Source organism: Hemibagrus wyckioides, linkage group LG05 (assembly GCF_019097595.1).
Source record: "Hemibagrus wyckioides isolate EC202008001 linkage group LG05, SWU_Hwy_1.0, whole genome shotgun sequence".
NCBI lineage: Eukaryota > Metazoa > Chordata > Actinopteri > Siluriformes > Bagridae > Hemibagrus > Hemibagrus wyckioides.
This window is the reverse complement of record NC_080714.1, coordinates 25,057,818-25,084,170: the sequence shown is the minus strand read 5'-3', so window position 1 is coordinate 25,084,170 and position 26,353 is coordinate 25,057,818. Positions and strand designations below refer to the sequence as shown.

Genomic DNA, 26,353 nt, shown 5'->3' with positions numbered 1-26,353 from the left:
CTTTATAACATTATATTATTAGTAATATTATAACAGTATTATAAATACCTGAAGTATAAATAAACTGAGGTCAATAAAGAGGGACTTTAAATGTGTTCCGGAAGCAGTGAAATATTATTACGTGTAAAAGAAAACATATTTTGGAGTAAAATTTACTTTACACATTGAATAAGTCCTTATTTTTTTTATTTAATTAAATTTAATTATGGAATTTGTTTCATATAGAATAGAAATGTTTTTAGTTCCTTAAGAGCATAAACGGTATCATAGTTTAGCAACGTTAAACCGGAAACCGGAAGTAAATTGCAGTGACTATTGCTTTTAAATATTGCCTTATTCATTATGTTGATAACTTTTTAGAATTTGTATTGATTTTAAAAATATAATATCAAACAAGGGAAAAACATCGCGTGTTTAAGTGCACCATGGTTTTAAATTTGTCCATTTTTTGTGTGAACGCGATATATCAAAATAAAAGTTTCTTCTAAAATCAAAATCTATTTCGAAATAAGATCCAATTCGTGTTATCTAGTCGCGCCAAAAACAATAAAATTTTCTTCTAATTTAATCGAATGTGTCCTGGGAACATTTATTTGATATTTGATATACTGAGTGTTGTTTATCTCATCATGCAATTCGGAAATATTTCCCACAATTCCATTCAAACTGGAAGTTGTATGTTGGCGCTAATAAGTTGGGCCACGCATACCGGAAGTGAGACGCAGAAAACAGCAGAAGTTTTGGGCGCGCGCACATCTTCCTCTGCGGTTCCGTGTCATTCTTTGGTTTCTTTTGGACAGTTGTACGTGAGTATTTATTTTATGAGTAATTGTACATGCTGAAAGTCAAAAGAATGTGGCTTTAAGGCATAAAGTGTATGTGTGTGAGAGGAGAAAGTAGGCGTGGCGCTGTAGCATTAGCTAGCTACTAACATTAGTCAGCTAATTACTCAACTGTTTTGACGTTAGCTCACGCGCTCCTTCTCAGTGTCTTGTTTAGGTTTTGTTTTGTGTATTTGTTTAAATAATTTTCATTACAGTTTAACTAACACGCCTAGCGAGTATAATTCTGCCTGCATCACGGCTGTAAGTTTCGAATCAGGCTAAAAAACTGCTCATGTTATTGAATTAGCTGGTCCAAACGCATTGCAAAAGCACATAGAACTTTCTAGAACAATTTCACAGGTATAACGCGATATCATAAACACGTCACGTTGTTATATTCATCATTGGGGCCTCTTCTCAGACCGGAAGTGACGTCGTTGCCTTTGCATTAAAAGCGAACAGTCTTCAAAATGTGACCATAATCATGTTCTCTTTTGCTCCATGTCTCTCATCAATACTGCATCTGCTGCTGTAGTCATAAACACTCTCCTGTTTTCTCGTCTCAGGATATGAACGATATTGCCAAAAGTTTTGGGACACCCCTCCAAATCATTGAGTTCAGGTGTTGTTTTTCAGGGGTTCGACTCGGCCCCTTAGTTCCAGTGAAAGGAACGCTTAATGCTTCAGCTTCATACCAAGACATTTTGGACTTTGTGGAATTTCATGCTCCCATCTTTGTGGGAACAGTTTGGGGATGACCCCTTCCTGTTCCAACATGACTGTAGACCAGTGCACAAAGCAAGGTCCATAAAGACATGGATGAGCGAGTTTGGTGTGGAGGAAATTCCTGACCTCAACCTGATGGAACACCTTTGGGATGAATTAGAGCGGAGACTGTGAGCCAGACCTTCTCGTCCAACATCAGTGCCTGACCTCACAAATGTGCTTGTAGAGGAATGGTCAAAAATTCCCATAAACCTTGTGGAAAGCCTTCCCAGAAGAGTTGAAGCTGTTATAGCTGCAAAAGGCAGGCCAACTCTATATTACATTCATGTACATGTAAAGGCAGATGTCCCAGTTTTGGCCTGGCTCGCAGTCTCTGCTCTAATTCATCCCAAAGGTGAGATCTTTGAACTCTTGTCCAAAATGTCTGGGTAAGCTGAAGCATTAAGTGTTACTTTCACTGGAACTAAGGGGCCGAGCCCAACTGCTGAAAAACAACACCCGAATTCAATGATTTGTCCCAAAACCTTTGGCAGTATAGTGTACATCTACATCCAGATTTCTGTAAACAATAGACGGTAATTCACATGTGATGTTTAACAGTGTCCAACATTTGAGTTAACAATAATGACAAAGGGGTTTCACTCGTTTCATCTCTGCTTAAAGGGACTGATGCAATGGTGCTTTAGTCTTTCAGTTTGTTTATATGCAAGTTCTGCTCAATCTAATCAGGTTTCTTTCATGTTAGCAATGTTGTTGACATTGAGTTTGCTGTCTCATCAATGAACAATTCAGTGAGCTGATAACTAACTAACGTAACCCTGTGTAGCCGTGTCATGTAGCTGCATTGCATTCTGGGACTTTGAGCCTTGCATTTAGATTGACAACATCTTCATTACTTCTTTGCTGGATTTCTCATGAAGTATTGTGAGTAAAAGGAAGAGAGACTAGCAGTGACAACACAACACTATGAACATTTACTGTGCTTCTTGATGGAGTTCTCCTTTATGTGCAAAATTCCCTCTTTCACTAGGTCTTAATCTGAAAGTATTTTTGTTTTGTTTTTTTGCCCGCAGGTATTTTATTTAGATCTTCAGTATGAGTCTGCAGTGGACGGCTGTGGCGACTTTCCTGTACGCCGAGGTGTTTTTTGTCCTGCTTCTCTGCGTGCCCTTCATCTCCCCCAAACGGTGAGCTTACAGACTCCTGCTTCAGTCACTTGTGCGTCGAGTTTTTTAAGGTAACGTAAGCCAAAGATCAAACCTTTTATTTGGTGAAAGATATCAGACTGTTGGCTAATACTCAGTACTAATCCAGTATTCTCACTGTTGCCATGGTTGCAGTTTTGTCTGTTGCTATCTCAACCGGAGACGACATCTGAGATGCGCTTCATTTCTTCATGTTTATGACACTGATGGACAGACTGCAAACAGCCAGGGTCCTTCCACTACAGTTCAGAAAATCCTTAAACGTTCCCAGTGTCTGACAATCTTGTGACGAAACACGAACCAGTCTTAAGGACCGTTATACAGTTTTTAGCCAACACATCTATAAACATTTTGCAGAAATGTCTGCAGAAAACTGTAAAAATCTGTTGTGTAACCATGGCAGCTACAGTTAGGGTGTGGAATAAACCACTATTAGACCACTAGATCGCATCGTCTGCCACATTACACCACAGCAGTTTGCCCATGATTACGGTTTTTGTTTATTAACCAATGATGCATTTGACATTTTATCCATTTATAGGTACATTTTAAAATCAGTCCCTGTTATTTCTTACCTTCTCTTATTTTTTTCCCCTGTCATGTTACCAAAAAAACTGCTAAGGCCCATGTTTCTACTGTTAGAGCAGTGACACTGGAGGCTCCTTCCATTAATGAAATCTCAGATCAATGTTTTCTTTGTATGTATTAATATAGAGTACATTATACACTACGTCAGTAAGTTTCTTTAAATACATTGAACGCTTTAAACAAACTCATTATGCTTCCCAGAAACCTTGAGAGATGGCTGTATTGATTCATGATTCTTTACCCTGTTTCCTCCAACTGTCCTGCATGTGGCCAAGTGGACCATGAGTGCTTTTGAGTCATGAGGGGAGCTTGTAAAGAATCAGGAATGAAACACAGTCCAGCCTTGTGAAATCTCTCCCCTTTCACCCTCTTGTCATGTCTCTTGTGCAACCGATTTTTCCTAATCAGATCATTTCGTTATCTATGACTGGTAATCACCCGCCTGTTTCTTTTATTGCATTTTCTAAGAATTTTTGAGACTTCTTCAGACATGAATCTGTTTCAAACACAGCCAAAATGTTTTTTTTTTCCCCCACTAAAATTTCAGTATGAGTCGAAGAGGACTAAATCATATTCAGTAAACACTAAACTAAAATGTCCTGAGTGTCCCTCAATTGTGCTTTAATATCTCACAAACAAAATAGTCCATGTGAAAATAATGTCCCTGGTATGTTTCTTGAATGTGCACGTTGTGTGACCTTGTTAGGTTATTGTTACTGAGTTCAGCTTTCATTGTGTTCCCTTTTCTAGTTGGCACAAAATATTCAAATCCCGCCTGGTGGGTGCCATCACGACATATGGGAACACAGCCTTCATCGTGATCATCTGTATCCTTGTCTTTCTTCTGGTTGGTGAGTACCAAAACTCATTGTGGGTTAATGTTCGAGCAGGAGGGATAGTGTACACACACACTATATTGCCAAACGTTTTGGGACGTCTGCTTTTACATGCACATGAATGTAATATCGAGTTGGCTCGTCCTTTTGCAACTATAACAGCTTCAACTCTTCTGGGAAGGCTTTCCACAAGGTTTAGGAGTGTTCCTCTAGAAGCGCATTTGTGAGGTCAGGCACTGACATTGGACGAGAAGGTCTGGCTCGCGGTCTCCGCTCTAATTCATCCCAAAGTTGCAGTTGCATTCAATTTGCACTTGATAATGTTACTGCTGCTGCTAGTACTGTCTACAGTTGTGTTCAGTATTACAGTAATATTTAATATTAATATTTTTACATAGTCTATATTTCTATATTTACATAGACTATATCTTTTTATTATGTTTGTGTGTGTGTTTTACATAGTTTTTGTACTTGTCTGGCATTCACTGTGGACAGCAAAGAAAGAATTTAATTGTACAGGGAAACTTGTTTTCTCACTGCGCACATGACAAATGCTTTGAATCAAAGGTGTTCTGTCGGGTTCAAGTCAGGACAAGCCAGTCAAGTTCCTCCACACCAAACTCACTCATCCATGTCTTTATGGACCTTGCTTTGGTCACTGGTGTGCAGTCATGTAGGAACAGGAAGGGGTCATCCTCAAACTATTCCCACAAAGTTGGGAGCATGAAACTGTCCAAAATGTCTTGGTATGAAGCTGAAGCATTAAGAGTTCCTTTCACTGGAACTAAGGGGTCGAGCCCAACCCCTGAATTCAATGATTTGGAGGGGTATCCCAAAACTTTTTGCAATATAGTGTGTGTATGTATACACTACCAGTCAAAAGTTTGGACACACCTTCTAATTCCATGGTCTTTCCTGATGTTTATTTCTTTCTACATTGTAAAACAATGCTGAAGGCGGCCAAAATCCACAATAATGTCCTTTGAACAGTTGATATTGAGAGATGTCTGCTACTGATGCTCTGTAAAGCCTTCATAACGGCTCTAATCTGAGGTGCTGTTAATTGGTGATTTCTGAGGCTGGTCACTCTAAATGAACTTCTCCTCTGCTGCAGAGGTCAGTTTTGGTCTTGCTTTCCTGGGATGGTCTTCATGTGAGCCAGTTTCATCATGGTGCTTGATGGGTTTTGCAAATGCACTTGACAATACTGTTCTTGCAAGAACTATTCCAGAACACCTGACCTTCGTGTCTTAAAATAACAACTGACTGTTTTTTGTTGTCATTACATATGGATTACTGAAGTCCATGTGTGTTATTTCATAGTTTTGAAATCTCCAGTATTGTTCTAGAATGTAGAAAATAAATCCCTAAACAAAAAACATTGAATTAAAAGGTGTGTCCAAACTTTTGACTGGTAGTTTATATTAATTAATTGTAATACAATATATTAATATAACCTATATTGTTAAAACAGTTTATAAATAAGTTTAGAATTTATGTCTAAAAGAGCATGACATCATTTTGTAGCTAGAGGTCTCTCTCTCATATACACACACACACTTTGTGAGTGATTATTGCCCCCTAGTGCACTGCAGTGTGTTTGCTGGTGGTAAAAATTAGCATCAGGTTGATGGGTTCATTGCAGCTCTACACACACACACACACATATATTTCTGGGTTTAATCAGACACTAAAGACTCTAATCTGCTCTAATTTTACTCAACATTACCTTTGTAGACTCACTTAAGAAGACAGGTTTTTCTTTAATAATGCCCAATAAATGAATCCCTGTAGTGCTAAACTAATCATATTAAACTGACTCTCTTTCTCTCTTTTTAATTTCTTTTTTTAACTACAGATGCGTTCAGAGAAGTACGGAAGTACAGCGTGACTGATAAGGTGGATCTCTCAAACAACCCTGTGGCCATCGAGCACATCCACATGAAGCTGTTTAGAGCGCAGAGGAATGAGTACATTGCTGGTTTCGCCCTGCTGCTCTGCCTGTGAGTCTCTCTCTCTCTCTCTCTCTCTCTGTTTTTGCTTTATAAGCATAAGTAATTGTATGGTTGTATTTGGTGCAAAAACAAAATTGAAAAGAGAAAAATAAAATTAAAATAAAAAGTAAGCAAAATACAAATCGAGAGAGAAAAGATCATCAAACAATGTAATTGAAGATAGCCGTTTCAGTAGTCACCCTTTCTCCCTTATATAGTGACAGGAGGACACGTACTGAGCTACCAGCTCAATACAGTCTGCCTTCAACCCAATACATCCAAGAGTTTATTTAGAATATCTCTCTGAAGGAATTCAGACAGGTTTTGCGTTAAGCGTGGAAGTGTAGCTCATCCTCTGTGACCCACTGGGTGCAGCGTAAGGACAGCCTCGATTCAATTAATATGAGCTTTATTGGCATTTCAAATTGTCCAGGGTATTGCCATGTATTTATAAAGGCAAGTATTAAAACCTGAACAGAGAAGAAATGAGATCAAGGAAAAATAATACAAAACAAAACGTACATTCTATGGACTGCAACACTGATTGCTCGACACTTCTGTCTTGCTCTGTACAGCCGGCATGTTCAGTCTTATCCGCAAAGGGCTGGTGTGGGTTCAGGTTTTTCTATCAATCAAGCAGGTGCCACACCTGATTTCACCTGCTCAATCAGTTGATCTTGGCTTTCGTTAGACTCAGTGTGGGTTCTGCTTGGTTGGAAAGAAAACCTGCACCCATACCGACCCATTTTGGGTAAGACTTGACTCCCCTGCTGAACAGCCAACTCTGTTTGTATCTGTTTTTCTGTATAGTTAGGCTATATACGCAAAGTCTGTCTGTCTAACAGGGAGACTGTCAGTTTGACTGCCACTGACTGACTGACTGACTGTCTCTCTCTCTCTCTGTTTTATGAGAAGAATATTGTAGTTCTCTATACAGAATATTCAGACCCCACATTTGGTGTGCTGGTGTCAGACTTTCACACAGCCCCTGTGATGACCTGCGCCATTCCCACAAACCACACTTGCTCCACCTGTTAATCAGATCAAACATTCCAGACATTCTTAGTCAGAAAGGACTACAAGGAATCTGTACCACGTGCCTTTTGTCCTCCATCTGCGTACTAATCTGGTGCACGGTGTCCATTACCGCTGGGTGGGTTTATGTGACGGGTCACATGGTGGCTGTATAGGACACTCAAAACTCACAAATTCTTACAATTAAAAGAAAAATTCAACAAAGTGTGCAGATTGTCAGAACCCACTATCTGTTAAACACTTTCTGTTGGACTGCAGTACTTTCAACCCTTTGAGGAATTTGTTGATATTTATGAAATGGTTTTTAATCAAATAAATCCAATTTAGAAAAGCTGAACCTTAAGCGTCTTGTTTAGATTTACCTTTGAGTAACCAAACTTAGAAAAGAAAGGAGAGAGTGGTCACATGGTGTAAGTGGTGTGTGTTTCTGTAGAATCTAGATGAGTTGTACAGGAATGGTGGAAAGAATGACATGATGAGCAGAGGGATCCCGGATAGTTTCCGTTCTCAAAGCCACCCCGACTCCTGAGACCCTCCTCAGATCAACCCCTACCCCTCGGTTATGCGACTGCCTGCCAATCTGCATGCTTTCTCCTTACACGCACTAGCCTATGTTTCTCTGAATGACAAGATATAAATATCCAGCTACTCAAGCTGCTCATGGTACTACATGCCAGATTCGGTGTGATTATTCAGAGAGAGCATGTGATTACACAACAGGTGACGAATATTAAATTTAGTCGATGTATTGGGCACAAACGTGGTGACCTCTAGCCCACTACTCATGTTGCAAAGAGAAAGCTCGGCGTCTCAGTATCCCGGTGCACAGCTGTTCAGGCGCTTTGACATCCGAGATCCGATTTAGAGAGAGCTCTCACTTGAGAGAGTGTCGTGCTGCACCTTGAGGATGTGCTTCTGCTCGGTTAATCGGTTTGTGCAAACTATAAAAGCGAAAGGGTTTCAAGAAACCCGGCTCGTGTTGCAGAGCTGCAAATCTGCACTTACAATGCACTTAATGTAAACTGTTTGAGCTAAAAGGCTGTAGAGCTGAAAGGCTAAAGTAAACCTGGCCCACGGTGCAGTGTTCAGAGCCAGCTGGAAGTGTGACATCCAACACGGAGTCCCTTGCGTTTTGAGGAAAGTACCTGCTGTAACCTGAGAGCGATGCTCCGAATGAACCCCGGTGAATGCACATTTGATCCCATGTGGATGACCTCATGCACAACTGAGATCTGAGCAGAGCGGCTTTCACGTTTGTCACGTATACTAGCTCTGATTCATCAGGGAGTGGTGTGGTCAGCGTCAGTGCATATGCTAAGTGTGGTTTCTCCCTAGGTGCTGTGGCACAGCTTTTTTTAGGCGTGTCTTCAACCAGATGCAAAGAACTTTGATCCTGTGATCATGTGTCACGCATAACCGACGTGAACGTTTGCCCTTTGTGTAGTGTACGTGGAAGAGTGTATTGACCTGGTTTAGATGGGCCAAAGGTCATAGTAGGGCAACATGTAAGCAATAGTCATCCTGTTTCCTGGCTGTATATTCCACTGTTGTTTATTCAGTATAATGGCTTTATCTTTAAGGAAGTTGGGTATATTTTAAGTTCGGCCAGGCGCGACCGGTTCTCTGTGCATGCTGCAATATAACCTCGGCTTCACCCCGGACCCCTATCTCATTGCTCATCTTTTGTAAACTACTTAACAGCTAATTTTAGGTGCTCCTCTTTCTTGCAGGGGTTCGATGCACATGTTTACTTCCTGCTAGTGTATCAAGTGTGGAGCTGTTTCATGTTTCCGTGCAATAATATTAAATCAGAGATGACATGGTTAAAAGTGGAAGTAGAAATTCTCATGCTGATTATCTTACATTTACAAGTACAGCATTTAGCAGAAACGCGAATCATTTTCATTTCTGCCTTTATATCGTGCAAAGAAATCAGTGCCTGTGATCATAATTGGAGGATAAATATCCCTTTTTTCATGCACTGTTGTGTGTGTGTGTGGTCAAGGTAGTGCAACACGATTAACACATCTCGCTTCGTAAGTCATGTCTGCATCTTGTCTGTCTTTTTTTTTTTTTTTGTATCTCAGGTTGCTGCGACGTCTGGCTAGCCTTCTTTCCCAGCAGGCCACGCTCATGGCTTCCAACCAGGCCTTCCAGAAACAAGCAGAGGGGGCGAGTGACGCTGCCCGGAAATACATGGAGGAGAACGAGAAGCTTCAGGAGGTAAGAATACACCCACTGACCGGAACAGCTGACAGTGAGCACAAGAAATTGACTAATCTTATTATTATTATTATTATTATTATTATTATTATTATTATTATTATTATCTACAGAATTAAGTTACTGTTTATAAATCTGCCGAAGGCATCATGCCATGACCTGTTAATGCGAGTGTTTTGACAATATACCCATGGCGGTCTGATTCCATGTGGACTCCCAATACCTTATTTAGATTTCCTATAACTGCATGTTACAGGTCCTGGGCTGTACGAATCATTGCACACTTGGTGTTTGATCATTAATAGGTCACATGACCATAATACACTATACAAGCTGGAGCTCAGTAGTTGTCGCTTATCTGATGAATCCCTTTGCTCCACATTTTTTAAGCAGAGCCAAAACTTGTTTTCAGTTGAATTTTGGCAGCAGAAGATACTAAGGAGCGAGTATGGACGTGAAAGCAGATAAGCAGAGATACAGTGGTAATAAACGTACCGCCACCTACCTGTGTAAAACTAATCCAGCACCAATAAATTCATCTTCATGATCTAATACGCATTCTGTAGTCGGCTTGGGACGATTGATGATAGTAGAATTTCTCTGCAAGTCCAGATTCGCTGAAGTCAAACGTTTTAAATGTCTGCCAGAAAACCTGTCTGGCTTTAAGATAAACCAAAATAAAGTGTATTGGATCACATCATGCCATGAATGTCTTCAGTCTGAGACGATGATCAAGGGTTTTAACTAAGAAATTAATCTTAGTTTATCAGGGAGTTAAAATTTACAACTATGACCTAGATTTACTTATTGCCCTGGCTTCAGTTTTGGAGCATTCCTGACCTTGTTAACAAGAAATTATAAAAGTATTTAATAACTAGAGCTCCAGTTTGTTACCAGCTTCTAGTATTTTTTTCTGTTGTTTTGATGGAATGTATATACATGACCCTTTCTTTACCTTCTTCACCTTTGTTGCAGCTAAACTCTGCGCTCTCTCTCTCTCTCTCTCTCTCTCTCTCTCTCTCTCTCTCTGACTCACTCACACACACTCTGTAGGTCAGTAATACATTGAAAAACAGCCAGAAAAAATATTTATCAATTGATTGCTGAGCACTTGCTCCAGTTTAATTTGTTATTAAGTGACATGAAACAGTAGTGCAGGATATGCTAAACTTATTATATCATCATTATCATTTATTAACCTTATAAATGGTTATTTAATTTATTCAATCAAGCTGCTTAGTTTTTGCCAATTGGAAAGCAAAATTTTATGTTTCTGTCATTATACTGGATCTTGTAAGTAGAGCAAAATAATTGCACAAGCTTTAAATATTGGCTAATCATTGACTCATTTTATTTTCCAATACCGGTTTTCCAAAGAACTCTGTACAGTGTACTCAGCATTGCTCAAAATGCCCGTCACTATTCCCATGCAAGTGCTCCTACTCAAAAGTAAGAATAGAAGTGTTTGCATTTTAAGGGTTCATAATTCGTTCGTGTTTCCTGACCAAAAGTCTTCATCAGTCTAACTTGTAATTAAATAGGAAGAGACCACAGACTGGCTAGATGCTATATATGCATGATTTAATTACCACAAAGTGATGAAGGCTGGGAGGCCATCGTGCTGCCCCCGAAGCAGCTCCTGACCTACATCCATCCATTCTCTTTCCATTCTTTTGCATCTGGTTTGCAAACCAATTAAAATTCCTGTACACCACAAGCCATTGGTGCCGGATAATTATAGATTCCCTGGTGACTTGTCACCTCTCTGGACTCTGGGTTCTCAAGTGGATCTGTGGCTTGTCGTTGAAGCCAAAACTCTGATCGTCAATTAAAGAAATTGTGAGCTGTAGCATGAGAACAAAGAGAACAACCCGTAACATGCTCATACTCACTTTCAAAGCAGAAAACAACAAATAATTTTCATATCCAATAAAACCAGCTCATGTACTTCGTTTATAATGGATACCTAGTGCACTTGAGTAAAATAAGCCTGGAGAGAGATATTTTGAGGTTGGGATTAAGATGCTGTTCAAATTTAGAGTCTTGTTACTGGGCAGAAATGAGCCAGTCGACTTCTCCAAACTCGAACACTGGTTCTCGTTTTCGGAAAACAGCTTCTGAGGAACAATTTTAGAGCTTTCCAGGCATTAACTAGAATCAGCGCTTTAATATGATGCCCCTTTTGTGGCTAATCCAGGAAAAAATGACATCTGCATACAGCAGGATGTCTGAGTGGGGGAGATTTAACTACCTCTGTAATAAGCACTGGACATTTACTAAAAATAGTGGGAGAATACATTAACCATGAGACAACCAAGTCCAGACTGTACTGACAGGAAGCAGTCGTTGATCTTCAGCCGCAGCATGAGCGCAAGGACACTGTTAGAGATATTTAAACAACAAAATAATTAGGATTAGCTCAGTGAGTGTCACAATAGCAGTGATGATAGGAGACCACTTTCAGAGCGGTGCAATCAAATCTCCTGCTCTCAAGCTGCACTTTTTATATGAAGGCAAATTTGTAGATTAATATAATTGCAACTGCTGTTTCAGCATCCTTAATCAAGCGATACCGATGTACTGGGGTGTGCACTGCCCCAGGCGCGTGTAGGCCGACCTTGAACAGTTCTAGCTACATTGCAACCAAATTAACCCTGGAGCTCTGGTATGTAGGGAGGCTCGATGAGAAAAAGCTGTGTGCAAAATATCTATGGCTAAAATGATTTTAACCAAACCCACAGAGATACAGAGGACAAGCATCACCTGCTTGCACATACATGTAAGATGGGTATGTGAAACTTTTTTGCTCCAATGCAATACATGTTATGCATAAGCAGAAATTTGAAAACAGGAAATGCTGTGAACCTATATGAGAATTTCTGGGGTGGAAAGTGGATAATTAAAATGAAATGGTGTGGGTATTTTTAATAGGATCTCCCAGTTTTAATTTAATCTACTCAGCACTAACGTTTTCCTCTGGTGTGTGTGTTGTGCTAGTTACACACTCTAGAGGGCGATATTGCACACTCGGTACATGTTAGACCTCAACAGGACGAGATAATCGTACTCATTTTCATCTGTTCCCTAATGAAATACTTCATTACATCATTATGCTAAAAAAAATAAGTATTGGAATAAAAGTATGACTTTTTTTTAAGGAGTAGTGAGTACAGTCAAAAGCTGGATGCTTCAGTGAAGGTCTTTTGATAAGGAAAGAATAAGATGACTGTTTTCCTTCAGTGAACTTTGCATTCTTGTTTGTGAAATAAACCAGACTTGCCTCCTCATGGCAAAGTTATTCTTACCAAAAAAAAAAAAAAAAGAAAAATTTATTTGGTCCTAAACGGCGAAATGAATTGTCTGAGGTGACTGGACAGCAGGTTGTGCCATGCCCTTGATAAGCGCCACTGAATCTTGGTTAACAGCTGCGACACGAATTAAATCGATGCCGAGTTATTACGTGTCTCCCCACATGGGGTCGAAGTTCATAATACTCATGCCTTTCATAACGCACAGAGCGTTAGTGATCCATCCATGAATAAAATTCCCCGCTCTTCTAATGCACATACCGTTTTGAGTCGATTTCTTATACGGGAATTCGAACCTATAAATCTCTTAACGAACGCTTGATGCGTGTCCAGTTTTCAGAAAGGCGCGAGGATGTGTTTATCATCTTTCAGTACAGGGTGTTAACAAACTTGAGCTTGGCAGGTTGGCTGTACTAAATGTCATGCATCTCTTGCACATACACATGGCAGGAAGAGGGGCTGCTGTCAGCCAGGCAGGTTGTTATTGATCTTCAGTCTGCTTTCATAAGCCAACACCAGTTTACCGAGTGCTGTAAGTGATTGATTGTAAATGTCATGTCAGTTAAACAAGTAATTGACTTTTAATTATGATCAAAAGCCTTTAGCTTTTCAGTTTCGGTTTGAATGCAATTAAAACCACTCTGTACAACAACCATGGTGAGCAGAAAAGCATCTCAACATGGCGAATCTTGAGAGAGATCACATTGGGCCTTGATGTCAGCCAGGAACAGGCTTCTGGGAAGTCGTAACTCAGTGGTTTGGACGTCGGACTACTGCTGCCACTGCTTGGCCCTTGAGCAAGGCCGTTAATATGGCCAGCTGCTCAGTAATGTTTTTAAAAAAGAGAGAGAGAGATAAATGTGGGCTTAGCTCGTTAGAAATGAATGGGTTGAGGACTAGAAAAAGACCAGGTGATGCTCTCCAGTCTGTTCTGTCTGGTATCTGACAGACAGAAATCGATACGGTTCTGCTCCCAAGACTCCCAGTCTGATCTGTAAGAAAAGAAATGCTTATTAATGTTTTAATTACAATATGAGTTCACCTCACAGGCATCGCATCAGTGCATTGTGTTCGTTTTTATCAGAAACACCTTTCAAGGGAATCACCGATTTATCATGGGGTCAGTTCTTTTTCTTTTTCTTTTCTCTACTCTTTAAACATGGGTGATCAAGAAGCCGTGACTGGAGCCTCTTGGCTGTGACATTAAAGCCTCCCATTTTCTGCTCTTTTTTTTTGGTGCTTAGATTTGGGCTCTTTATGGGCTTTTATTCTGAAAACATCAAAACCTACTTGATCCTACACTTCCCTGGGATCACAACACAGCCTTGTTCTGTTTGAAGTGATTTAGACAGTGCTGTGTTGTAGATGACCAGACCCTTTCAGCTTTTAGTACGCCAAGCCACAGTGCCCTTTAGGGTTATTTTATTTTATTCACTAGGTATTAGAAAGCGATCAGCGTGTTATGTTTGTATTGTGTGTTATGAAGGTTTAATTTGGGAATAATGAGTAACGTGTGTGTGTGTGTGTGTGTGTGTGTGCAGAAACTGAAGGATGCGGGATTGGAGATCCCGGAGGTGGGAGGCAAGGCTAAGAGCAGTGCAGAGGAGGAGAGCAAGGCCCTGAAGGAGGAAGTCAGGAGGCTGAAGGATGAGCTTGAAGCCAGCAAGCAAGGTATGACTCAGCTTGCTGAAACGCATGAACACTCATGGCTTGAGAGGAAAGCATGACGAAACGCACACACACACACACACACACTCGAATAAAGAGAGGTGTGATGCAGATATATTTAATGAAGGAAGGTGACGTATGCTCAGCAGAGCCGGGCAGAGGCTGAGCTGTTTTTTGTTAAAACGTCAAATTTGCTGTCTCAGTCTAACCTCCACCCAAAACTACTGATTATACGTTTAAGCAAACACTTGCTTAGAAAAATAATTTTTTAAATGCATTAATTAATCATTTTCAATTGTTATGATGAGCTGTAACGAATAATAGCGTCACAAAAGAGAGAAAAGAAAAAAATGTCTGTATATTATGCAAATAGGAAATAATGACCCATGGCTTGTACATTGAGACCTGACCAGCTTGTATGTTTTATGGCATAATAACTCTGTTCAGCACTGATGCTGATTTTTATTTATATATTTTTTAATATGATAAATGTGCAGGCTTAAAAAAAAAAAGAGAGAAAGAAAAAGAGCTGAAAAATGTTCTCTTTGGTTGTCCAGCACTGGAACTGCTGACCCTCGGCTTAATCCCTGTCCTTTGTTATCCATATTAAAACCACATCCTTCGTGGTTTTTGTGTTGGTTTCCTGTGCAAGTTCACGGTGATTATGATGAGCACAAATGAAGAACTGAAGCTTACTATGTAACAAGCCGAGCTATTATAGTAATTATAATCAGAAAAAAATACTAAATTTGATTAGGTTCATTTTGCTTTTTCCCTTGCCTGGAGTTCTAGATCAGATGGAAAATGGCACCAAAAAAAAGTGCATTTTGGAAATATTTTAAATGTAACACAAAGGCAATGCCTGGTTTCTAACAATACCACATTGTTCTGTACCTTGCATACAGAAGTTTGGTTTTTATCTGCTGGAGATAAAAAAAAAAAAAAAAAAAAACCTCGCTCACGTCCTTGACATGTTCACTTGTACTTATGCAGATTAAATAGAAACTATGAACTCATGAACATTCAGCAATAATAAATTAGCTCCCATTTGTATAGAATTAATGATGAATTTGTCAAATTCCTGTCTGAAAACATAATACAGAAAAGCTTATAGACGTCTGTCTGTTCCTACAGCTTGATCTGTGTTTTTATAATTTAATAAGACTGTTGCGCAACTCATTCGAGTAAACACTACTGTCATCGCGTCAGGATGTAACTTCTGCTTGTAATTATTTCACAAGCCCTTCTGGGAGGTCGGAGGAAACCCGAGACATCTCATAACCCGAATCCTTCATCTTTCAGGCTAAAGTCAGTATGACCCTGTCGCATGAGCAGAGTGCATCGAATGGCGTTTCTGTACAGTCTCGCAGCAGTGTGTTTGTGTGTAGATTAAGTTGTAAAGTCTGTCTCTACTTCATCCCCCACATGAACATTAGAACTCCCAGTGCCACTGACTGATCGCCTTGTTCACTGCCGTGTTTTTCTCGACGTCCTGGCTACAAAATTTGCCCCCGCCCTTGGGAGTCCTGCCAGTTCCAGCAAATTTTAAATTCAAGGCCAATAAGAAAATAAAAACAAAAATTGCCAAAAAAAAGAGAGCTGGCCTATAAAGTCCTGTGGGCCGTAACGTGTCACAGCTTCTTCATTGGTCAGTCTTAAGAAGTTGTTTTTACAAATTAGCTAACATTATTTCCTCATTTTGCATTTTAATCTAGACTAGAACACCACATGCTGTCCTTTCTGACGTCCCTGATGGTCTTTATGATCTGTTCCTAGTGTGTTCAGAACAGGGACAGGATGAAAATTGAGGACTACCTGTTCTTAATATAGATGCTGTTACATAGACTCATAACCTCACTCTCTGTGTGTGTGAGTGTGTGTGGAGGTGGTTGTGTGTAATTTGATATAAATACACAGCTTCTGTTTTTGACTTGTTTGTTTTTCTGTGTTTGTTCCTGTGCAGCTTTACAGAAGTCAGACGGTGATGTGAAGGCGATGAAAAAGCAGGCGGAGAATCTGACAGTGGAGTACGATCGCCTGCTGGAGGAGCATTCTAAGTTGCAGGTTAACACACACACACACACACACACACACACACTCTGTCTCTCTCTCTTGCTCATATAAACACAGTCATGTCATTTCAGTAAGCTGTATTTGCATGACGCTATGCAGTTAGTTATTGCCAGGGCCTCATAAAAAAATTAAAAAATAAAACTATTATTAAGAGAACACGTTCTTAGAGGAATGTATTTTTTTTAGAACAAAAATGAATATCATGTGTAACTGCAAGCCCTCTTTTCAAATATTGCCAGTGGCCAGATCTTGGCAAGTCACAGAGAACAAAAAAATCACTTACAGATTAGCACAATGATACGGTACACCACATTTGAGCTCAACTGGACTCAAAAATCCTGACAAACAGCTATTTGAGCGTAACTCCACCGCCACGCTGAGTACACTCCAGTATTTGTTGCATTTGCGGCCGTTTTCTGAATCTCGTCCTGTAAACACCTTTCGAGTTTCATGAAAGTCATGAGTTGCAGCTCTGAGTAAATTCGGCTGCACTGTGAGCAGATGGAAAATTCAGTGGGTCCGGTCACCAGTCCTAGTGATGTAAAGAAGTAAAGTAACACGTGAACATTCACGTCACTCAATGTTTGTCGTGATCACACACTACTTTTATAAACATAAGTTAAATCTCACCAGTGGAAGCCTGTGAACTTCCTTTTATACATTTTCTCTCAAATGTCCATCAACAAGCATCCTTGTATTAGCCAATGATTTAGCAAAACTATAAAGCTTAACCCTGTTAGAGAGGAGTTAGAACTGCGTGAGTCAAGAATATAGTACGAGTTAAAATGTTCATCTGAATCACTTGCAGGAAAACCTCACCCTGAAAAATGTTCAGTGTCCTTTAATGAGAACCCCAGCGTAGAATTAGTGATGACGGTGACGCAAATGCTGGACTCACGGACCCAGAACACACTGCAGGTCTGCGACACAGTTGCTCTTAGTTACAGCAAAGCCTCTGCTCGAGATGACAAGCTTGACGTTGTTGTAGTGACGTTGATCTCTTTGAACAGAGATGAAACGAGGGCTAAAGCCCTCACCCCATGAGCATGTAGTGAGACAGTGCTTTGGGTGAAACATTAATCGAATCGAAATTGACCAAAAATGTGAAGGTTTAACCGAAAACTGACAAAAACAAATTGAACCCAGGATAAATGTCAGAAAACTCACATTTATTATGAATGTTCACATGTGAGTCGTTCAGGCTAGCGGTTTAGCTGTTCAAACGGACACAAAGTTGTTCACCTGAGTGCCAGGACAGAGAAGAGCCCTCGATTACTGTCTTCAGGTATTGCATTTTTGGCTTTGTAGGCATGAGTCATTACAGATGGCCTACAGAAAGAGCACAGCAATATCCTGGTCTGTCCAGGTGTTAGCATTGTTCTCCATGTAGCCCTCACTAAATGCCATCCTAATCGCCAGCCTGTTGATTGTGTTGAGCTGAAAGAGAAGAAAAGCTTGTCTGAGGCAACTGGGCTGGTATGGCATGTAATATTACTTGTTAATACGTGACCGTATTTCTTGAAGGTTAAACCACACATCAATTATTTTTCACGCATCAGTTCATTCAGACTTCCAGATATGAACTTGTTACTCCTCTTAGGCACGGTGCCACGAGTACTGCATAAAAGAGCCGAGCTGCTGAACTGGAGTTTCACAGATGAATAATCAAGACCTGACGTATGCTGGATGTTCTTGGATGAGAGATGATTATTCTAAATTACACAGAGAATTAAAGCACAAGCATCGTTTGATCAGTTTGTGCTTCAAGCAGATGGGCTGAAGACGAAAAAGATTATCTGAAAATGACCGCATTACAATAATGGTTTAGCGAGGGAAAAAAAAGGAGGTTTAAATTACACAATTTGTCCACAACAAAGTTACATCAGCCAAGACCTGATATTGACCTGTGATTTGAGTCAAATTTTCAGTGTCACTAAAAACTTCCTCAAATGTCCTTGCTTTACGCAACATGTTGCGTAACGTGTCATTTTAAAGTTAAATAAATAAATAAGCATGCATTTAGAGCAAAACTGTTATCTCTTGTAAAGCAACCTTTTATACAGGTCCACTATGTAACTAGAACCAGATTGCAACATATAGGAGGGGGGGGGGGAGTCTGGTCATTGAACACGGCTGCACCAGTATAAAGTTCCATTATTCTAACATGCTAAATTATAGCAAAGTCACACCGTGTCCTAAATCGCATCACTGAAGAGCTGGATGTGTTGTAGGAAAACATTTTGGGTGAGACGGACTTCTTCTCTGGCTAAATTTGTCTCCTCGCACCACTGCTAAAATTATAGAAGCAAACATCGGATCCAAACCTAATTGTGTACCTTTGCAGTAGGTGGAATCTTTTCTAAATTAGACTTTTCAATTCATTATTTCTTTAACAGCGCTGAACAAACATGCAAGTTTTCTGTGAAAAAATATTTATTCTCCTGTTTGCGCTTTAGTCACTGCCATTGCTTTGGAGCTGTTCTATGAAGGCCACTATTGTTGCACAAAATGGCCTTGATCCCTGACTGAAGTTCCAGCCAGTAATGACTAGCGCTTCATATATCAAACACACGTGCACAAGAGCTTGCTGTAAACTTTCCTTTTATTACTTGGCTTTTCCTTGAACTCGGTCCACCTGCCCACATGCTAATCACTGACTTTTGGGTACACATTACTTTCCTCTAGAGCATGTGTGTAAATAAAAGCAATGAAAGTGTGTTTGTGAAGCTGGGGTGCTGTATTCTCTTGTACATTCTGGCATTATAAAATCCTATGGCATTATAAAATCTTAATCTTAATGGTTGTGACTTTAAATGGAGCATTATAGTTGCTGAGTGTCTGGTTTACACGGACAAATAATTTGTCGTTAGAATGGTTAAGTGGGAGAAAATTCCAGTTCCTAATGGTCTCATGGTACTGTTTAACCTGCATGATGCCATACACAAAACTTTGCCCTTAACCAATTCTTGTCATGAGTTAACACTATGTGCATTTGCTTTTTGCAGATCATGAAAGTTTTCCACATATTCACAGAGGAACATCTCGTGGAAACATGATTCAAAAACAAAAAAAAAAAAAATATGCGTTTGTCATTTCTTTCCTAATACTCAGTTCCGCCTCAGCTCCAGTCCTGTCTGGCAAAGATTTCACCAGTGTCTGGTGGAAGTTTCCCGTCAAGTTTTAGTCACTCTCACGCTGACTTGGTTGCTTTTCAGCTCAAGTTCATGGGGTTTGTTTCAGTGTTTCACCTGCTCCTCCAAAGCTTTCTATGGGATTGAGATGTTGTGATTTTCAGGCCAAGAAAGTGTCTGTGTTCATGCTTGTTGAAGAAGCCACACACAGATTTGGCTCTATACTTACTACCCTGGAACATAAGGAGTGTCAGTGTTGTGTGCTGCTTAGACATGCACGAAAAGCAGACCTCAGAGTCTGTGACCGACAAACTGACCACTGCGGCTTGAGTGTTTTGTTAGGGGTGTAATATATGTTTTTAAAAAAAAAAAAAAACGTGCATTGCATCAATATGTCCCTTAGGTTTGATGAAAGCATTCGAGAAATGTTTCCGTTAAAGCTCCTATCTAGGAGTGTCTGATCTCCTATGAGAGAGGGGGGAAAAAACAAAAACAAGGAAAACTCGGAATTCCAGTTTGCTCTCCTCAACCCTGAATTGGGCAAAAGACAAATCAATATATACAGTATCTCACAAAAGTGAGTACACCCCTCACGTTTTTGTAAATATTTTATTATATCTTTTCATGTGACAACACTGAAGAAATGACACTCTAAAGTAGTGAGTGTACAGCCTGTATAACAGCGTTAACAGAGCGAGAAGATTCAGGCCAAAGACAACGGCAGAAAGTTTTCAAAGTTTGGGATCACTTCAAACTAAAACAGACAGAAAACTCTTACTGTAAGATTGAACCGATGTACCACAAACAGGACAAGTTCCATACTTGAATATCTCATTTGAAAACATAGTCTGCGCTTTAAGTCCACGGAGTCGACACAAGCTTCGTACTTACCTTAAAACGATATGAACGTTCGCACTTGACTTAAAACGATATGAACGTTCGCACTTGACTTAAATCAATATGATTACTAGTTTAAATTAAGGCCGGTATAAATGTATGTAGATTGTGTCTACATGTAGAGACCATAAATCAGTATGGTGGCTAGTTATGATGTCCCTAATTTAGCTAATTTTGTGAAAGCCTGAGCGTCATTCATTTTGATAGCCTCTGTCTCACACACACACCAGTATGTAGAGAGACATTTTAGAGGGTTTATTCTCCAAATAACTCTAATTTCATGTTACAGAAAAAATGTGTTAAGCAGTTTTGTGTATGGACTCCAAGTTCCCTTCCTGTCCACTAATTTTTGCCTCTTACAAAAGCCACAAAGTCTTCCAGGAAGGCAGTAAAGGCTTATGTCCTGCTTGAGCTGTAGTTAGACAGAAACCTGAAAGTTAAGTTGCACAATATAAACGCAATGTTTAGTTGTTATTATTATTATTATTATTATTATTATTATTACTACTATTATGTTTTAGGTTGTACTATGTTTACCTTTTTTTTTTTATGTAATTAAGTTTTTTTATTTTTTTTTTATTTCTATATTTGCATTTGCATGTCAATTAAAAGCACTAAATGGGTTTAGATTTTACTTTAATTTTTGAAAATAGGAAACATCGTTTTTAAGTGACCTGTCTTATTTTCTCTTACATATTTAGTATTCCTCTTTAATAAAGAAAAATGACTCGATTAATCGATGGAATAATCGGTAGAATATTCGATCTAAAATAATCGATAGCTGCAGCCCTAATACTGTTGTTTAAATCCGCGTACAGTTTAGCTCTTTCGAGGATGTAAATATTTATTTCTCTTCAGTTAGCATGTCACTTTTGTCCCCCTTACTTTGTAGCTTGCGCATGTGAACTTCTGCTTTCCTGCTTCTGACTTCAGCTGATTGCATCATGAACAGCACATAATGAAACTAAAACGGTGTGTTGGAGTGAAAAACAAAAGTAAACATGGCTAATTAAACATTATTGCTCTCAAGAGGGCATGTCTGTCTAAATCTCTGTGCTTTCCCCCCCCTTCATCTGCATTCTGCTGTTATGTAGTTGTGCAGTCAGTCGTGTCGCTGGACGTGTTAAGTCAGCAGATGTGACCTTCATTTTCTGTTTGGTTTTTTTGTTGTTTTTAAAACCGAGATTGAAGGAAAACGGCGAGGAAAACCGGCTGGATTTTTGAAAACTGAACCTCCGAAGTCTATGATCTATTACTCCCTTACACTACACACCGTAGGGAATAACGAGTTGGGTGTTTTTTTCACACTCGGAATGTCAATAAAGATTTACAGGAATAGACAAAACAGACATTATCAGTGTGTTTCTGAGAGTGGATTTCCTAAACGAGTCCACTGGGTGTTTGTCCTTCTGTAATCTAATAAAGCTCTCGTTTTAGAAAGGGTGTTACATAATTCAGGAGCTCTTCAGGTGAATTTGCCTCATGGGGATTGTTAATAATGACAGTTATTGTTTATTTTTCTGACTTAAATTAGAACTTTGTTGCCTCATACTGTTTTGTGTGTTTCTCTGTGTGTGTGTGGTGTGTGTGTTACTTCCAGGCACTGTTCGACTCCCAGCATGATAAGAAGTCGGACTGATGGAGTTTACCCCATGTACCTGTCTGCCTCACCTCTTCCTCCCTAAAGCTCGGTCCACGCATCACTTCCTGTTGCTGGATTGTATCGTACAGGATGTGGGAGATCCCGTCCTGTATGCTTTACATCTGATTACGCTGCGTTCCGTGTGTCACGTATCCCGTTGTCTCTTCTGTCTTTGTTCTCCAATATTTTTCTTTGTATGTAAAACAGTTACAGATGCTTTTCTCTCCTGAATGTGAATGTTTGTTTTGTTTTTTTTCCCCTTTCTAAATCTTCATATTTTTGAGTGAGTGTGTGTGGGGAAGGGGTTGGGGAGGTTGAACTGTTTCTCATAATGTTTAATATTTTACTAGATGGAATAAGAAATTCTTGTGGATTATTATGTGGATAATCCTGTTTAGATGGTAAAATTATGTAATTATTTGATTGTTTGGCGAGAAATATTTTCCAGTTATGTGAAATTGTTTTAAGGTTTTCTCTCGTAGTTATTTTTGCCTTAAAAGGAGAAAGTTGAACGAGTCCCAGTGTTGTAACTAAACGGCGGCGAGTATGCGGGTTTCGGTGTTTGGTTTAGGCGGCGTTTACACTATACGCTTTCACTAAGCAACTAAAAGACTTTCTCTCAGTTTACTTTCACTTGTTCCACCGTCATATTCTTTTTTTTTTTTTTTTTTTCTTTCCTTCTCTCCCCCTTCTCTTTCGTTTCTCCTTCATCCTCCTCAAGCCTTCACTGAATAGACAGGAGCAAACAGTGGACTAGTTTATTCCAGTCCACGCTGGATTCAGTTGCCGCTGTTTGTGAAGCACTCAGAGCAGCGACAGAGGCGACTCGGATCGCATTTCCAAACATCGCCGCGTCTGTCGAGGTTTCTCAAACAGCATAAACTGCTAGAGAAACAGAACGTTTAGCGTCATCCTCTTATAGCCTCCCTGCTTCACTTTCCCTGCTGACTTCTTACAATTTACAGACGCAGCTCAATAACCGTTGTCTGGCTAGATGGAAAAATAAAAAATAAAAAGTTCAGCATGCCACTGCATCGCCACAGCTTTCATTCAGAGCGTGGGGTCGAGGTTTAGTAATGGAAGACTCTCTCACCCAAAATATGCCTCTCTTTTCCTGGGTTAAGAATCCTTTGCATTGGCTCCAACATCTTGACACTACTCTTGATGTACATCTGACAGGATCACAAAGGATTATGGGAATATGTTTTGTGGGATATGTAAAGGTTAAAGAGTTCATAGCTGTGTCTCATGAACTCCGTTAAGCATACAAGGAATTGAATCTCCTCCATGACCACAGATCACAGTTCAGTTTCTTCTAAGAATGGCTGCGGGTGAAACATTAACCTCACTGTGCCAGGCACTTAATGTCCATGCTATATTTGAGGCTGGTTATTGTCACTTGTCACTCTCTGGCTTCTAGGTTTCTATGGTGACATTTTGGATTTTAATTGTTTGTGTTCATTTGATGAATGACTTCTCGCTGATGTCTGTAAATTAGCTAAGGAGTAAATAGTCATCCACACCAGTTTAATTCCAGTGCTTTGTTTTGTTTTGTTTCTGCATTTTATGAAATGTAGCACTAGGATGTTTTAGACTTTTTGTGACGTGAAGTCGTGCATCTCAAATTATCTGGCTGATTTAGCAGCACATGGTTAGATTGTGATGTTCCGATTTCCCAGCATGCCACGTTTTGTCTGTATCCCCAGTTCACATTTGGCACAGTGCTTCCACCAAAGTTGATAAAATGCATCTAATAAAGTCTTGATCAAGAATTGTTCTTTTTGTTCCGTTCTCAATACCGTGCGAGGCTTGATTACATCCGAATCTACGCAAATGACAATGATGCAGTTTATCTCATTTTGAGTTTCATCGTGTGTGTGTGTGTGTGTGTGGCTAACTAAAACTCTGCGAATCATCAAGCTCCTAATTTGAATCAGGGGAGTGAGGTCAAAGCAAATAACTTGTATAATGGACTGGAACTGCCTGTCTGTTACAGATTTTCTCCAAATAGTGTTTTTTAACCTGATTGTTTGGCTAAAAATGAATTTACATGATTCATCTCTTCCCCAGAAACGAAGTTAAGATGAGTTGAGACATGTACTAGTACCGTGATGTTAAAATGTCAGGAAAGCCTATAGCTGTGAAGCGTCAATCAAACCGTCTTGGGCTGCTTGTGGCATCTGCACTACATGGGATAGTCTCTTAGGAATCCAGGTATTTATGATTATCGAAATAGAAACCCGAACAATTTATGGTCCGAAGAAACCAAACACATTTAGCACGGTGCGGTCTGTGTACCTATGTTCTGGCTCATCAGGTACATTTCGTGTGAAATGTCAGGGATGTTTTATGGAATGAGTCTCCAGTGTCAGTGTTTTGTTACCGCCAAAGGTAAAGCCCTGACTTTCAGGATAGTGGATTCTCAGTTACACGGCAGGAAGAAAGGGCCTGGTGAGAGATTGAATGTTTATAGCTGCTATAACATAAGTGATAACAGGATTAATGTTATCTCATGGATGTTCCACAACTTTAAACAGAACTATAAGCAGATAAAAGTACAGTTATGCCATCATATGTAACCGTTTGTGAATTTCTCTAGTTATCATTATATATGTGTTGGTTTTATTTTTTATTTTTTTTAATCTTTAAACATAAAGCTAAGCTTGTCAAACTAATAATTATGAGCTATCTGCTGGGTGAGCAAGGCCCTTAACCCTCACTTGTATAAAATGAGATGTATTGTAAGTCACTTATGTCTCTGTCTTCCACAGTCACACCCACACAAAGGAAAGAAATACTAATATTCTTAATAAACGTAATATTTTCAACAGGTCAAAGTATTCTAGCCTTTCAGGTCTAGTCTTATTGACTTTTTGAGCTTATGAACGATTTAAATAGCTCTTAAGATGGTGGCCGGCCTTCATCTGAACAGAGGTTGTTCCTGGATTGAAGCGAATGTTTCACAAAATCTGATCTTCTATTGATCTCCCTGTTCTCGGGTGTGAGCTCCGGGCTCCATTAGCTGAAAGATGACCTCATAGTTCATGGCTGTAAGCAGGGAGACACTGCTGCCAACTCAGGAACACCAAAAGCAATGACGAAGGACTCGAATGAAAACGCGCTTTATCCAAACAGAGTGGAAGTAACAGTGACAGTGCTGCTAGTGTTGCCCCGCTTGTAATAGACCGTCGGGTGAAGCCAAGAAACGATCCGCTTGACACAACCAGCCAGATTCTGATTGCACTCGGCACCGAAAACACGGCTTGCTTTGCTGCTCTCAATTAGAAGTTTGTTCTGCTGATTTTATGATGAAGAATGAATACCTGGTGCTTGCTGTGCTGTGCGGAAAGTTTTTACAACCATATTTGGGCTGGTTAATAACCTTGAGATAATATTGTTGCCATCTATCTCTTGTCTAATGTGAAGAAGCAGTTTGTTTATTGCTGGTGTTTAATGCAGCTTGCACACATGAAATTTTAAGCAATATTTAATCTTAAGCCTTAAACTCAGTCTGCGCATTGTCTTACTTTCTTCCTTTAATGCACGCATTTTATGAGCAGATTATGGAGGAGAACCTTCACTGAGGAAATATATCAGTGAATGACTACCAAAATAAATAGAGATTGGGGAAGAAAGGCCACTTCCTGAACCAGAGAGCCACTTGGAATAGGTTCCTGTTTTATTGTAGATGAGCAATGGCTTAGTGATTAAGTCACTGGACTCCAGATTGTAAGGTCATAAGTTGAAACCTCAGCATCACCTAGCTGAACCCTCACATCCTGACATCCTCAGTTGGATGTCGCTTTGCATGAAGGCATCAGCCAGTTGAGCAAATGAAATAAAAGGCTTAACAGAATTTATTTCCTTATCAGATTTTAGGTGCCTGTTAAGTCCCCCGTCATTCGACCTTTGCAGCGGATCCAGGATGCAGCTGCGTGACTTGTTTTCAACCTTCTTACGTTCTCCCACACCACCCCACTGCTACACTTCCTCCACTGGCTTCCGCTTGAATTTACTTTCCTACAAAGCAAAATGCAGACCAGTACCCGCTTACCTTAGAGTGCTGTCCGATATTCAGGCACAAGGGAGTTACACGTCAAGTCTGTAAATTAGCTAAGGAGTAAATAGTCATCCAAACCAGTCTAATTCCAGTGCTTTGTTTTGTTTCTGCATTTTATGAAATGTAGCACTAGTTATGTTTTA

General features: G+C 39.8%; 1 protein-coding gene across 2 annotated transcripts; it reads left to right on the top strand.

Annotated features, from left to right (window-relative positions):
• Positions 1-649: 649 nt before the first annotated feature.
• On the top strand, positions 650-23,922 carry bcap31 (B cell receptor associated protein 31). Of its 2 annotated transcripts, none has more exons than XM_058389430.1 (8): positions 650-802; positions 2,624-2,737; positions 4,094-4,194; positions 6,038-6,182; positions 9,296-9,431; positions 14,281-14,410; positions 16,371-16,471; positions 22,109-23,922. In XM_058389430.1, the coding sequence occupies exons 2-8, from the start codon at positions 2,646-2,648 to the stop codon at positions 22,145-22,147; spliced, it is 744 nt and encodes a 247-aa protein (XP_058245413.1). In that variant the 5' UTR covers positions 650-802; positions 2,624-2,645; the 3' UTR covers positions 22,148-23,922. The 2 variants fall into 2 exon arrangements, with proteins under 2 accessions (XP_058245413.1, XP_058245412.1); XM_058389429.1 differs by having other exon boundaries at positions 658-806.
• Positions 23,923-26,353: the final 2,431 nt, after the last annotated feature.